This window comes from Arachis duranensis, chromosome 9 (genome assembly GCF_000817695.3).
Source record: "Arachis duranensis cultivar V14167 chromosome 9, aradu.V14167.gnm2.J7QH, whole genome shotgun sequence".
In the NCBI taxonomy this organism is placed as follows: domain Eukaryota; kingdom Viridiplantae; phylum Streptophyta; class Magnoliopsida; order Fabales; family Fabaceae; genus Arachis; species Arachis duranensis.
This window is the reverse complement of record NC_029780.3, coordinates 50,350,984-50,364,658: the sequence shown is the minus strand read 5'-3', so window position 1 is coordinate 50,364,658 and position 13,675 is coordinate 50,350,984. Positions and strand designations below refer to the sequence as shown.

At 36.2% G+C, this 13,675-nt stretch overlaps 1 protein-coding gene across 1 annotated transcript; it reads right to left on the bottom strand.

Annotated features, from left to right (window-relative positions):
- Window positions 1–9,012: 9,012 nt before the first annotated feature.
- On the bottom strand, window positions 9,013–9,987 carry LOC107465528 (plasma membrane ATPase 4-like). Its single transcript, XM_016084507.3, has 4 exons — window positions 9,767–9,987; window positions 9,541–9,663; window positions 9,348–9,452; window positions 9,013–9,228 (listed from the first exon to the last, which is right to left on the bottom strand). The coding sequence occupies exons 1-4, from the start codon at window positions 9,848–9,850 to the stop codon at window positions 9,013–9,015; spliced, it is 528 nt and encodes a 175-aa protein (XP_015939993.1). The 5' UTR covers window positions 9,851–9,987.
- Window positions 9,988–13,675: the final 3,688 nt, after the last annotated feature.

The following is a 13,675-nucleotide window of genomic DNA, read 5'->3' as shown; positions in this document are numbered from 1 at the left end:
CCTGTTTCTGGCGCTGGACGCTAGACTGCAACATGGAACTGGCGTTGAACGCCAGTTTACGTCATCTATCTTCGCGCAAAGTATGGACTATTATATATTGCTGGAAAGCCCTGGATGTCTACTTTTCAACGCCGTTGAGAGCGCGTCAATTGGACTCCTGTAGCTCCAAAAAATCCATTCCGAGTGCAGGGAGGTCAGGATCCAACAACATCAGCAGTCCTTTTTCAGCCTAACTCAGATTTTTGCTCAACTCCCTCAATTTCAGCCAGAAAATACCTGAAATCACAGAAAAACACACAAACTCATAGTAAAGTCCAGAAATATGATTTTTGCCTAGAAACTAATAATATTCTACTAAAAACTAATTAAAACATACTAAAATCTACATGAAATTACCCCCAAAAAGCGTATAAAATATCCGCTCATCACTCTGCCTCTTGATTCTCCTTCGTTATGGAATTCATTAGCCCAAACAAACAATCCACACCACCTCTTGCCAACACTTTGCAAACAGATTCAGTGGAGATGGAAAAAGAATCAGATACTACAAGCTTTGGAAAAAGTTAAGAATAATCTTGCACTTAAGCTGTAGTTTAGACACCCAAAAAATGGTCTCCCTGGATTTGCATCTGTTCCTGACCATCTCAGAACGGGTCTACACCCACACCCACACCACTCTAAAAATAGTTCTTCTCTGCTTCGAGTGGTTCTCCAACCTCCATTACAGCGTTGATTGCTGGAACTCCCAACGGATTTACTGTCGCTATCCATCATGGACTTCATAAAAATGTCTCCCAAAAGAGGAGTAAGAATCGACGAAGAAGTTAAGGGGCTTCAAATGAATTTGGCGATTAGGGATTTAAATAGTTCCTAGGGACTAAATTGATGCAAAAATTTCAAATGCCACGTAGTATATCCGTTAGACGTCCAGTGTGGCATTCTATTATACACGTCATCTCTTCGATAATGACTTTGTGGTGGAAACCACCGCAGGGACTATGGTGATTAAAATTTATAAAGTTTAGGGACTGAATAGAGGCAATTGAAACGTCAAGGACTAAATTGAGGCTCGAGTGTAACTTTAGGGACCAAACTGAGTATTTTTTCAAAAAATTATTAAGAATAATTAAATAAATTTAAAGATATTAAAAAATTAGCATGGACGAAGTAGTTTGTTTTGCGGGGGGATTTCACTCCCGATATTTGTTTGTGGAAATAATTCTCCGTTTTTGAGTTTTTATTTGAAGTGATATTATTGAGAATTTATGCTTTGTAGAGAGTTGTGCTACCTCTAATCATAAGTCCTATTAATGTATGAATATTATTAGTACTCAAAGACATGGATAAGGTTAGCTGTGGTTGAACATCAATTATGTTGGAAGGAGTATTTGGCAATGTATGTTGAATGGGATGTAAATTTAAGATATGGGAAGATAATGTGCTGCTATTAAAGACATCTCTAGGATCATGATTATGTAATGTAGGTTTAGTGTCTTGATTAGAATTGGAAACATATTAAAATTTTCTTCCTCTTTTATCCAATTTCTTTCTATTTGCAACTAAAGTTGAAGCAAATGCAAGACATCCAAAGATTTTGAACTGTTGAATGTTTGGTATTTTACCAAAAAGAATCTGATAAGGACTTTTATTATTAATAGATGAACTAGGCACTCTATTGAGAATATGTGCAGCATGAGATGCAGCATGTCTCCAAAAAATTTTAGGAAGATGAGCCTTAAAAATGAGTGCTCTAACAATATTTAAAATATCTTGATGTTTTCGTTCTACAACTCCATTTTGTTGAGATGTCTTAACACATAAAGTCTGATGAACTATTCCCTAATTTTCATAAAAAGAATTTATGATGAATTCAGCTCCATTATCAGTTCTGATGTTTTTTATTTTTGTTTGAAATTGAGTTTCAATTAGTTGCACAAATTGTTGAATAAAAAAAGAAGTTTCACTTTTATTTTTCATAAAAAATAGTCAAGTGAACCTGCTTTTATCTTCTACTATTGTAAAAAAATATATGAAGTAGAAATAGGTCCCCAAATATCCATGTGCACTAAATCAAATAAATTGACAGATTTTGTTTAACTCAAATGAAAAGGCAATCTTCTTTATTTTGCATAACAACATGGTTCACAAGGTTCATCTTTTAATGGACATACAATAAAAGGATAACTCTTTTTCATTTCTTGTAACCTATCAATTGAGACATGTCCTAACCTACAATGTCAAGTTTCATGATTTATAGTGTCTGTGATAGCAGCAACACTAACTGAATTGCTGTTGTTGACTAGTTCTCTTTTCTTTTCTCCTAAGTTGACATAAGTTGCATCTGTATTGAAGATATACAAGCCACCTCTTTGTATAGCATGACCAATTATCTTTAAGGAAAGGTTGTCCTGTATCTCACAGTGTGTATTGTTAAATAAAAATTGACAAGGTAAAAAATTCGTTGCTTTAGACACATATATGAGATTAAAATTGAAAGAGGGCACATATAACACATTTGTAAGGTAAAAATTATGGGTTAAAATTATAGTTCCACTAATTGTTGCTGTGGTCTCAGCTCCATTTGGACATTTGATTAACACATGATCTATTGTGTGATGAGAGTGAAAAGTATCAAGAGAAAAAGTAACATGTGCAGTGGCACTAGTGTTAATTATCCAGTCATGTATGTGCAAAGAAATGTGAGAAATTGATAAAATATGGTGTATACCTGCTGAAGGAGCTATCACTGTGTATGGCTTATGTTTGAAGAGAACTATGAGCAGGATCACCTTTATGTTGTTGGAATAGAGAAATCAATGCTTGTCTTTTATCTTCGGAAACAAGTTGTCTAGGCTTTTACTATTCCCTTCTTGAGTTGAACGGACATTAGGTACGTTTCCATCTCCACATGTTTTCTCAGCAACAATCATATTGTTCACATTTGCTACTCCAAATTTCTTTTGCAAATGATGAGGAAAGCCATGCTTATGGTAGTAGGTCTCTATGGTGTGTCCAGCCTTCCTGCAATGAGAACAACCTCTCATCATTCCTCTTCCACTACTAACTCTGCCTTGGCCTTGGCCTCGGCCACGTCCGCCTCTGCCTCTTCGATTTGTGATACCAGAATTTGCATTCAAGGTCATACCAAAATATCACCTTCATAGAATCTGTGCTTGAGATCGTTCCAGAGTTCCAAGGCCACGTTACACCAAAGAACACTCTGAAGAATCTCTGTGCTTAGGAAATAATGCAACCATGATAGTACAAATATGTTGCATCTGTCCCAGGCTTCATAGGTTGAGTCAGTTTTTTTAGGTTTCAGAATGCTTCCATCAATGAATCCCAACTTATTCTTCGATTTGATGGATAGCCAAACCGATCTCGCCCATGAGTGATAATTTCGAGTTGTAAGAGGAGTTTGAGTTAGTGATAAACCTGGGCTTTCATTTGGATGGAGGTAAAAAGGACTCGTCTGGTCTTGAATCGGGTTTAATGTTGATCTCCCTACTTGCGTTTGAAGACTGGAAAGTTGATTCATCAATCTTGTGAGATTTTGTAAATCACTCACTGAAAATGTTTGCAGTTGCAAATTTTTTGGATTATCCACTCCAACTTCTCGATTTTCCATGGATGTTGCAGAAGGAAGGGACAAAGTTCACAATTCTTGCTTAACAATATTTATAGCTCTTCCACGCTCACCGTACAAAGATGAATTCTGTTCTGAGATTTTTAGTGAAAAGCGAGCTAAAGAAGAGAGAAATGTGTCTGTTGCATTAGTGAAAAATCACACCTTTACAGAGATAAAAGGTACAGATATATATAGCCAAAAAGAAAGAAAAAAGAAAGATAAAAATTATACTAACTACCTCTTCATATTTTATTATACAGCTATGATATACTAATGTCACACAATACCTAATAAAGGAGAGAGTACTGGGAGTACTAGTAATATTCATACATTAATAAATCATTCTCTTTTCACCAAATCTTGTCCAACAGGTTTCACTTCTATTCTTGTTTATGTGGATGATTTGGTTCTAGCGGGAGATGACATAGAAGAGATCCAACGTGTGAAGATAAAATTCGACACTTTGTTCAAAATCAAAGATTTAGGCGAACTAAAATTTTTCTTGGGCATGAAAGTTGCAAGGAGCAAAAGGGGAATAACTTTATATCAAAAGAAGTATACTCTTGATCTCCTAAAAGAGTATGGATTATTAGATTCAAAACCAGCCAGCACACCTATAAATTATTCAATTCATCTCTCAAAGTCATCAGGTACATTGTTGAATGATGCTAAGCCATATAGAAGACTCATTGGAAGGTTGATAACCTCACTAATTGCTGTTAGCAAGTTAAGTCAATTTCTAGATTATTCCACAGATGAGCACTTCAAAGTAGCCTTACATGTGTTGAAGTACTTGAAAGGAGCTCCTGCAAAAGGATTACTTTTTGAGGCTATTTGTTACTTGTCCCTCCGTGGTTTTTTAGATTCTGATTGGGGTACATGTCTGGATATTGCTTCTTTCTTGGAAGATCTTTGGTGTCCTAGAAAAGTAAAAAACAGCAAATAGTTGCTCGATCATCTTCGGAGGTAGAGTATCGAACAATGGCTCTTGCAACTTGTGAAGGAATTTGGCTGATGTACATCTTGAATGACTTCAAAATCAAGTTACCAGGTCCTATGACATTGTTTTGTGACAACCAAACTGCTAGATATATTGCGGCTAACCCAGTGTTTCATGAAAGGACAAAACACATTAAGATTGATTGTCACAAAGTTAGAGAAAAAGTTCAAGACGGTTCTTTAAAGCTCATGCCAATTCCATCAAGAGAACAACTTGCTAATGTCCTTACAATGGCACTTCCACCAGGTCCTTTTGAAGAGATATGTAGTAAGTTTGGAATGTATAATTTGTACACTCCCAGCTTAAGGGAGGCTATTAATGTATGAATTTTACTAGTACTCCCAATAATCTCTCCTTTTTTGGGTATTGTGTGACATTAGAAGATCACAGCTGTATAATAGAATATGAAAAGGTAGTTAGTGTAATTTTTATTTTTTCTTTTTTCTTTCTTTTTGGCTATATATAGCTGTACCTTTTGTCTCTGTAAATGTGTGATTTTTCACTAATGCAACAGACACATTTCTCTCTTCTTTAGCTTGCTTTTCACTAAAAAATATGCAGCTCAGAATGGATTTCATCAAGTCCACTTATTATCTTTTAATTTTATATTGTTTATATAGTGGTTAGAATCGAATAAGTAATCAAATTAGTTAGATTATTAGGTAACTAAATTACTGGTTTATTCGGTAAGTTATTGGTTAAACCGATTAATTCGATCTCATATAAATAAAAAATATAAAATATACAACAATAATCTACCAGGAATAATATATAACATATACAATAGCAACAACGTATAACAACAATATATTACACTATAAAATAAAAAATTGAATAATCTAGCAGAAATTAACAAGTTATAAATTATAATCAACTAAATATAATCAACAGATTTAAATAATCAACATCATTAATCAATTAGTTCTAAATGACATACTTATTAACTTAAAAAAAAGTTAAAAATGCATACCTGATGCACGGTAGGTAGAGAAGACAGAGACTAGAGACCAAGCACGGTGACCACAACGATGATAACATGGATGACCAGAGACGCAACAACGACGACGATAGTGACTACCAGAGACACGATGACGATAACGACTGACGCACAGGACAGGAGGCAACAAGTTGAGATGAACAGAGGGCATCGAGACGAGTCAGAGTAATTAGCAATGTCGTAGGAATCGTGTGGTGGTGATGGCACTGGCAAGTGGTCACATGGTGCGAGCTTCTGTGAGTCACAGTGAGACTGAGAGAGGGTTAGGTCTCACTATCTCTGGTGGGCTTGGCCATTTGGGAGTTTGGAAAAATGGGATGTACTTCGAGCTAGCCATTTTAGCCTTCTAGGGTTTCTTAAAAAAAAAAAAAACCGTCAAAACGATGACGTTTTAGTTTGGAGGAGAAAAAATAAGAGTCCGAACAGGCCCAAGTTTTCAAAGCCACTGATTCGCCAGTTTTTGTCAAAACCGAATGGTTCAAACCGAGTCTCAGCGGTTCAATTCTTTATCCAATTAGAAAACTCACAGGACCAGCTTTGTCACCGGTTCACCGAGTTTCTGGTCCAACTAGATTGGTCGATCCGGTTCTAACAACTATAGTTATTTTCATACTAATCTAAAACAAAACCAAGTTTCAACACATTATATAATTTAATGTCACCAAAGTAACAACTAACACATAATAAAAAACATATATTAGTAAGCATTAAGCAAATACCCTGAACTACGACAATGGGTGGCAAACGGGCTAGTCAGCCACGCTTCGCCAAAAGTTCGCCATTCGACGGGTTGGCCCGCCCCACCCCGCCTGATGCAAAGTCTTTAAAATTCTAAATATATAATAAACATAAATCATCAACCAAGTTTTTTGAAATAAAATAACAAAACCAACATTGTAAATAATAAAATAAACATTGTCCAAAATATATAATTAAACATCTTTAAATCTCTAATCAATCAAACATAGAACATAATCGAAATTATAACTTAGAACATCTTCAATTACAAAAAAAGACAAGCCCGCTGGGGAAGCTCGCCCCGACCTGCCAAAACCCACCAAAGCATGCGAATTAGGTGGTGTGGATTATGCAGACTTTTTAATTATGGCAGTTCTAAATTTCTATCCCGACCCACCTTTTTTGGCGAGTTATGCGGGATGGCCCAGCGAATTTCATCCCGTTTGCCACATCTAACTACGACATCAACCAACAACGACGACAGCGACACCCTAGTTATCACAAAGGAAAGGGCATTAGGGACTTGGGATTTGAACTTTGAGAATATGATATGCAACGGGTTGTTTAGTCTAAATCTATGAAGCACGAACACTTCGTTGAGTTATCGTGTTTGTGTGTCGGACATATTTCAGACACGACACTCATCGACCCTCGTCCGCCACGGCAGCTGTGTCCAACCGAACCTTAATGAAAAGTAAAAAATTCTTTTCTGGACACACTTGGACACACTTAAATGATATCATATATCAGCGTGTCCAGCCTTATTCTTAAAATATTTTCTTGAAATAAATTTAGAAATAATATATATTATTATTTATTAAAATAAAAAATATTTTAAATACTTTTAATAATTAAAAAAGATATTAAAAATAGTTAAAAATTTATTTTATATTTTAACACTACAAAAAATTTTGGTTAAAACGGCGGTTTTTTTAGGTAATTACGGCGGTTTGAACCGCCATTATTATAAAGAATGGCGGTTTTAGAAAACGACGTAATTCTGGGTTAATTCTGGTTATTACGGCGGTTTTCAGAAAACCGCCACATTTTCCTGAGTTAAAACGGCAGTTTTTGGATAGGTTAAAACGGCGGTTCAAACCGCCATTTTTTCCAAATAAAACGGCGGTTTTTTGAAGGTTAAAACGGCGGTTTAAACCGCCATTTTTTCCAAATAAAACGGCGGTTTTTCGAAGGTTAAAACGACGGTTCAAACCGCCGTTATTTCCAAGGTAAAAATGGCATTTTCAATTGGTTAAAATGGCATTTTTAAACCGCCATTTTTACCTAATAAAGTGGCGTTTTTATTGGTTAAAACGACATTTTTGAACCGCCATTTTTACCCTAACAATGACGTTTTTATTGGTTAAAACGACATTTAAAACCGCCGTTTTTACCGGGTTAAAATGGCGTTTCATATTGATTAAAATGGCAATTACAATCCACCCTTTTTACCTAATAAAAGTGACATTTTTTTATCTTTTAAAATGCAGTTTTTTCTGTTGTTCTTATCGTGCAAAAAAATAATTTTTTTATTAAATTCCACAATAACAAAATCATAATCCATGGACAAAATATTATATAACTCAAAGTATTAAACATAATATATGATTTTTTTAGTATTGCGAATCAAAAGTAACAACTCCTATACAAAGTATTAAACTAAGAAATATTGTTAGTTCTATTAGATTGGGAGTTTTCCTAGAGATGCTCAAAAAGTTTGCTTCAGGCCCTTCCAACATTTTCATTGTTCATGTCCGTGTAAATAAAGATTACCTGCAAAAGAAAATTAAACATTAGAAATAAATAGTTGCTCAAATAAATAGCAAACTACCAGCATTTTGAAGAAGAGAAAACTAAACCAGTAGTCTCACAAGAAATATGCTATTTGATAAGAATTCATTATTAATTAGGAGTAGCTATCTTTTTAACCTCTTTGGCTCCATCTTATTTCTATCCTTCTCTTAGCTTTCTCAAAGTTCAGGAACTCACTCTGCAAGGCACTCGATTACTATCTACTCCACTAACAGTATTAATAATAAATCAAATACAACTAACTAGCTATCTAGAGAGAGATAAATACTAATAATTAGTACCTGAGCTGCATAATAAGAACTCATTCTTTTTTGCTTCCTTCTCCGCCGCTTCTCTTCCGCTGTATCTTTCTGAATTCCTCCATTTCTTAATTGTCAGTGATTTTGCCAACCCATTGAACATTGAAGAAAGATGACCCATCAAAACTTTGAAGAAATTAGTAATGCTACTGTTGAGCCACTACTTTTCAGCTGTTAAGAGATTCTTCCCGTTGTAATAGTTTTTGAGGCTCTGAACAACGAAAATTTAACTCACGGATTAGAAATTCAACACTTAAAGGGAGAGAAAATTTAAATGCATATATATATATATATGCTAATGATGTAAAAAAAAGGGAAAAAAATAAATCTACGCTTAAATCCCAGGATCTAATATAAAATATAAAAAATAATAATAAAAGAAACTATATGGTCATTCTTATACTGATTCCAGGTTCCTTCTAGCAATGCATCTAGAATTTCAATGCATAGGAATGGAAATTAACAAAAGAGAAACTCGTAATATTTAAGAACATAGCATTTGGTTATGTTTGGTTAGAAGCTAAAAGTGAAAAGCAATTCAGATGAAGTTTCTGTTATTCTGAATATATATGGCATTGCTTTCATCCATTGTCTCAAAAACCCAATTGTAGTGTGGAACATGATTTCCTCTTTGAGAAAATAGTAATGAGTATAAACCTGAAAAGACTCCGGCAAATCCATCGGCTTTCTCAATTAACTCTTCGACGAGAAGTGTGGCGATACTTGCATCTTTGTCTTGCCAAGAAGGAACTTCCTGCAGTAGCAGAGAAGATGCTTCAGATTCAGGTTCTCTTTATTATTATTATTTATATTTACAAGAAACTTGGGAACATGTACTGAAAAATTAAAGCATGAAGACTTTGATGTAAGAACCTGTCTTGAAATGGCTAGGGAACGAAGGCCTCTTTCGGCGAACTTATCAATAATGGCATGAACCTTCTTCTTAGCATCATCCCTTAGATTACACAAGTTCATGATCTATTCATCATAACAAAGAATATCATATCAGCATCAATGGAACAGGCCAAAACCTCTTACAAATCATGAACAAACTAAAAATTGTTACCTGCTCCGGAGCGCCTTTGCTGGCACAGTACCAGTTTCCATCAGCATCAATGTAAGTCAGAGAAGTTCTCTTGTCAACAGGATTGAAAGGTAAAAAGTGAACATATCTGATTCTAGCCCTTGCCTGCAGCACAAGGCATATACATGTTCAATTTTTGGCACGATTTTCAAATAATGAAATCAAGGACAAAAATTAAGGACACTAAGCTTTATGAAAGAAGTTAAACCTCTTTGGGATCTGCAAGCATTCCAACAATAGCAGCATCAATGGCATCCTGGTTTTTCGGTGCCATTCCAACAATAGTAGGCATAGCAGCATCAATGGTTGTTGCATAGAAGAGCGAGCTATGATGACTGCTCACCGAAGGAGGAGGGAATGCCAGGCTCACCCGCTTCCACCGTGTTGTTGTAACCCTAGAGTCAAAGAAACCCCATTGAAACCCTGCTGTTGCTGCTGCTGCTGGGTATATGAAGAGAAATCAAGCTCCACCGATCCAAATGTGTCCATCACTCAATCTATGTCTTGGCTCAACTTATATTATATAATTGGAAGTGACAAGAGGTCAAAAGGAGGCCTAAAGATAAGGATGATATGATGCATATATATATGGCTTTATTATTCCTTGGGGAAGATGACTTCCCTTTTTTGTAATTGGCTTCACTTTAGTTACCAACATAATACAATCACTGAATTCATTCAAATCTATATATTAAGACAAACTAAAGATGAATGAATGCATTATTAGTTGCAATCATGTCAGTTACGTTGTTACCTTTTTGTATTATAAGACAAGCAAAAAGCAAATAAGCAATGCATACTTTAGAAAAAAACAAACAGCGCACACAGAGAATTCTACTTCACTGCTTCATTCATTTCTAGACATACATTTACATTTTAATTGACAAAGAATCCCCAATACAATCCCATCAACCGAACCGTTAAAACATTAGCTAGCTAGGGACTTCATTGGGGTTGATTTGCATTGATAGATACTAATAATTCACATAACGGAATAAAGACCGTTTGACTTGCACTTTTTTTTTTCCATAGAAAACACATACGCACATACCTCAAAGGTAGAAAGTGTCACATATTTGATATTTGACATAGAACACATAAATCCAACAGTCTAATTAATCACCTTTTCAAGTTTTAACTAATCTGACACTAGTAGAGCCACATTAAAACAGCAATGAACAGATGATGATGAAACAATTTAGTTACAGTCAATTTTGAAATAGTTGAGATTGTCTTTGGTTTCACCATCAATCTCTTTCAATCAATTTCTAGAGTGTTTTCCTCTTTTCTTTTATGGAAATTGAACAACAAAATAAAGCATATACATGTCGAGAATAAAGAACAAGAAACATTTTGACTACTATGCTGAGATTCAAACCAAATTAATTAAATTTGTTCATCTAATCTAAGGCAAGCCTAAGACAATCGATTAGAATGAAATATTTTCAAGAGAACAAAGGGAAATAGGGAGAAGAACCTACTCGTGAATCTGCCGGAGGAGAAACTCGCAGCTCAATAGCTCGATGGATGAGATTTCCGCCGCAGGAGAACGCCGTAGGAGGAGATCGCCGCTGGAGGAGAAGTCGCTGGAAGAGACACCGCAGGAGGAGACTTTGCCGAAGGAGACCGTTACTGGAGAAGACATCGCAGAAGGAGGTCGCCGCTGGAGGAGACGTTGCCGGAGGAGACCGTTGCTGGAGGAGACGTCACTGGCAGGAGGTGATCATCGCAGGAGGAGATCGCCATTGGAGAAGACGTTGCAAGAGGAGGTCGCCGCTGGAGGAGACTTCGCCAGAGGAGGTCATCACTGGAGAGGATTGTCGCCGGAAGAGAGATCGTGACAGAGGAGATCGCAGTGGCAGAGCTTCAAGATTTCTCTCACAGTGGCAGCGTTTCAATGTAGGAATGAGGAGGGGTTAATTTAGGGTTGGGCATTTTATACAAGTTGATAATGGCGTTTTAAAACCGCCAGAATCCAAAACAACCGCTGTTATTACAAATTAATTACGGCAACAGTAAGAAATGACATAATATTCAAATGTTAGGGCGTTTTTATACAACCCCCATATTATTCATGCCATTTTATATCATTTTTTTTGTAGTGTAATATCAAAAAAAATATTAAAAGATCATTGTAATTTATGTAAAAAATAATTTATATATATATATTACATCGTGTTCCCGTATCTTGTAAGATTTTAAAATTCGTATGTTCGAGTGTCCCATATCGTGTCGTATCTCGTGTCCCTATCAGTATCTGTGTATTATAAGTCTAAATTTAAAATGGGCTAAATCGGGCAAAAGTTGTTTTTTTTAATAAAAGTAGATTTTCTATAATGGTCTAGTTTAGCTTTCAATTTTGAGATAAAAAAAATTATACCATAAATTGGGATTGGTTTATGGTAGAGTTTGAGACTGTTTTAAAACAAAAGTCAGCTACATTGAAAGATAAATGTAATTCAAGTTGGTAAAATAAAAGTAACTAGATAATAATTTTATATTTTTAAAGAAAAAGACAAATTGATCCCTTAATTTTCATGTAAGAACCTGGTTTTTGATAAATTGATTTTTTTTTGCTATTCTATAATTTATTCTGCGAAACCGGTGACCACGATCCATTAAGAATTGGTGAAGCAGGTGATGACAAGTCATCATATACCTATTTTTCTATGCTTTTTCATACAAGAAATTGATGATTTGTGCTTAAATATTGAATGCTTTTGTACTTAAATGATATATTTTCTTGATATTTTAATTTTATAAATCTTGTAGAAAATAAGAAGAAAAAGAAGCAAAGAAGCACAAAAAAAAAGGAGAAAAAAGAGCTTTGGGGTACACTTTGAAGTTGGGGTACACTTTGGAGCCTTAGGCCACGCTTTTAAAAGCGTGGCCCATGACCAAATTAAAGAAGAAAACGACCAGCACGCACACTGCCCTGCCCTTGCCAAGGGCAGGGCAGAATCATGATGAAACAAAGTGAGGTTGGAGCAAATTTTCGCTAAGGTAAAATCTGGGCGCTCACAGCATGACCATGCCTCCTTCAAAGGGCTATAACTTGAGCTACAGACGTCCAATTGATGTGCTTCCAGTTGCGTTGGAAAGCTGACATTCAGAGCTTTCCAACGATATATAGCAATCCATATTTGGAGTAAAATTGAGGCAGCAACGAAAGGCATCTTTAAGGGCCAAAAACAAGCGAAAATAAACCAAAATGCTTCCACCAAGGCTCGAAGAGGGAGACACAAGGAAACCAAGGAAGTCTGCCCTCAAGGAGAGCAAAATGCCCTCTTGGAGGGCAATGTCGTGTTTTCTTCATGAAAATTTAAGGAAAAATTGCAACAACTTCCTCCACCAAGTTTCGAACACAAGACCTCTAGGAAGCCAAGCCTTAGGCGTGAATTAGGTGCCAAGAAGAAAAAGCCAAGCAATGCACTCCATGGGATTCGAACTTGGCACTCCCCAAAGGAAACATTGCCCTGCCCTCCGCAAGGGCAGGGCAGCATTTTGGTGATGCACACACGCGCACAAGATTGGCGCACCAAGGAGTTTCGGCAGCAACACAGCAGCACGCACGGGCATCATTCTGGCGCACCAAAAATTTCTGCCCTGCCCTCCACAAGGGCAGGGCAGCATCCTGCAAGCATCAGCGCCCAACTCACACGCACCAACAGCCGCACACACCATTTTCTGCCCTGCCCTCCACAAGGGCAGGGCAGCCTCCTGGGAGCAAACACTCATGGGCCAAAACTCAACCAAAATTCCATTTAAATTCAATTCCTCTCCAAATTGAATCAAGGCCATCCAAATCCATTTCTCCTCAAATCCAAAGCAAGAAAAGCCCACATCATCACTCAAAGGCACATGGATCAATTAGATTAGGATTTTCATTTTAATTGTAATTTGCTTTAATTTTCACTTTGTAAAGGCTATATAAAGGCATCAATTCCAGCTGAATTGAGAAGGCTGGCTCCATTAAGGAGGAGTAGTAGTAGATAGCTCTCTCTCTTTTAATTTTCCTTGTTAAATCTGAATCTTGGATTGAGAAGTGAAGGAATTCTGTTTCCTTCTTGGTCTAAGATCTCTCTTGGTTGTTCTTCTGCATAATTTCAGAGAATTG

Coding starts and splice junctions, on each gene's coding strand:
- LOC107465528 (XM_016084507.3), bottom strand. CDS start 9,850: ATGCCTACTATTGTTGGAATGGCACCGAAAAACCAGGATGCCATTGAT. Junction 9,453..9,540: donor GCAAAGGCGCTCCGGAGCAG/GTAACAATTTTT, acceptor TATGATGAATAG/ATCATGAACTTGTGTAATCT. Junction 9,229..9,347: donor CCCTAGCCATTTCAAGACAG/GTTCTTACATCA, acceptor CTGCTACTGCAG/GAAGTTCCTTCTTGGCAAGA.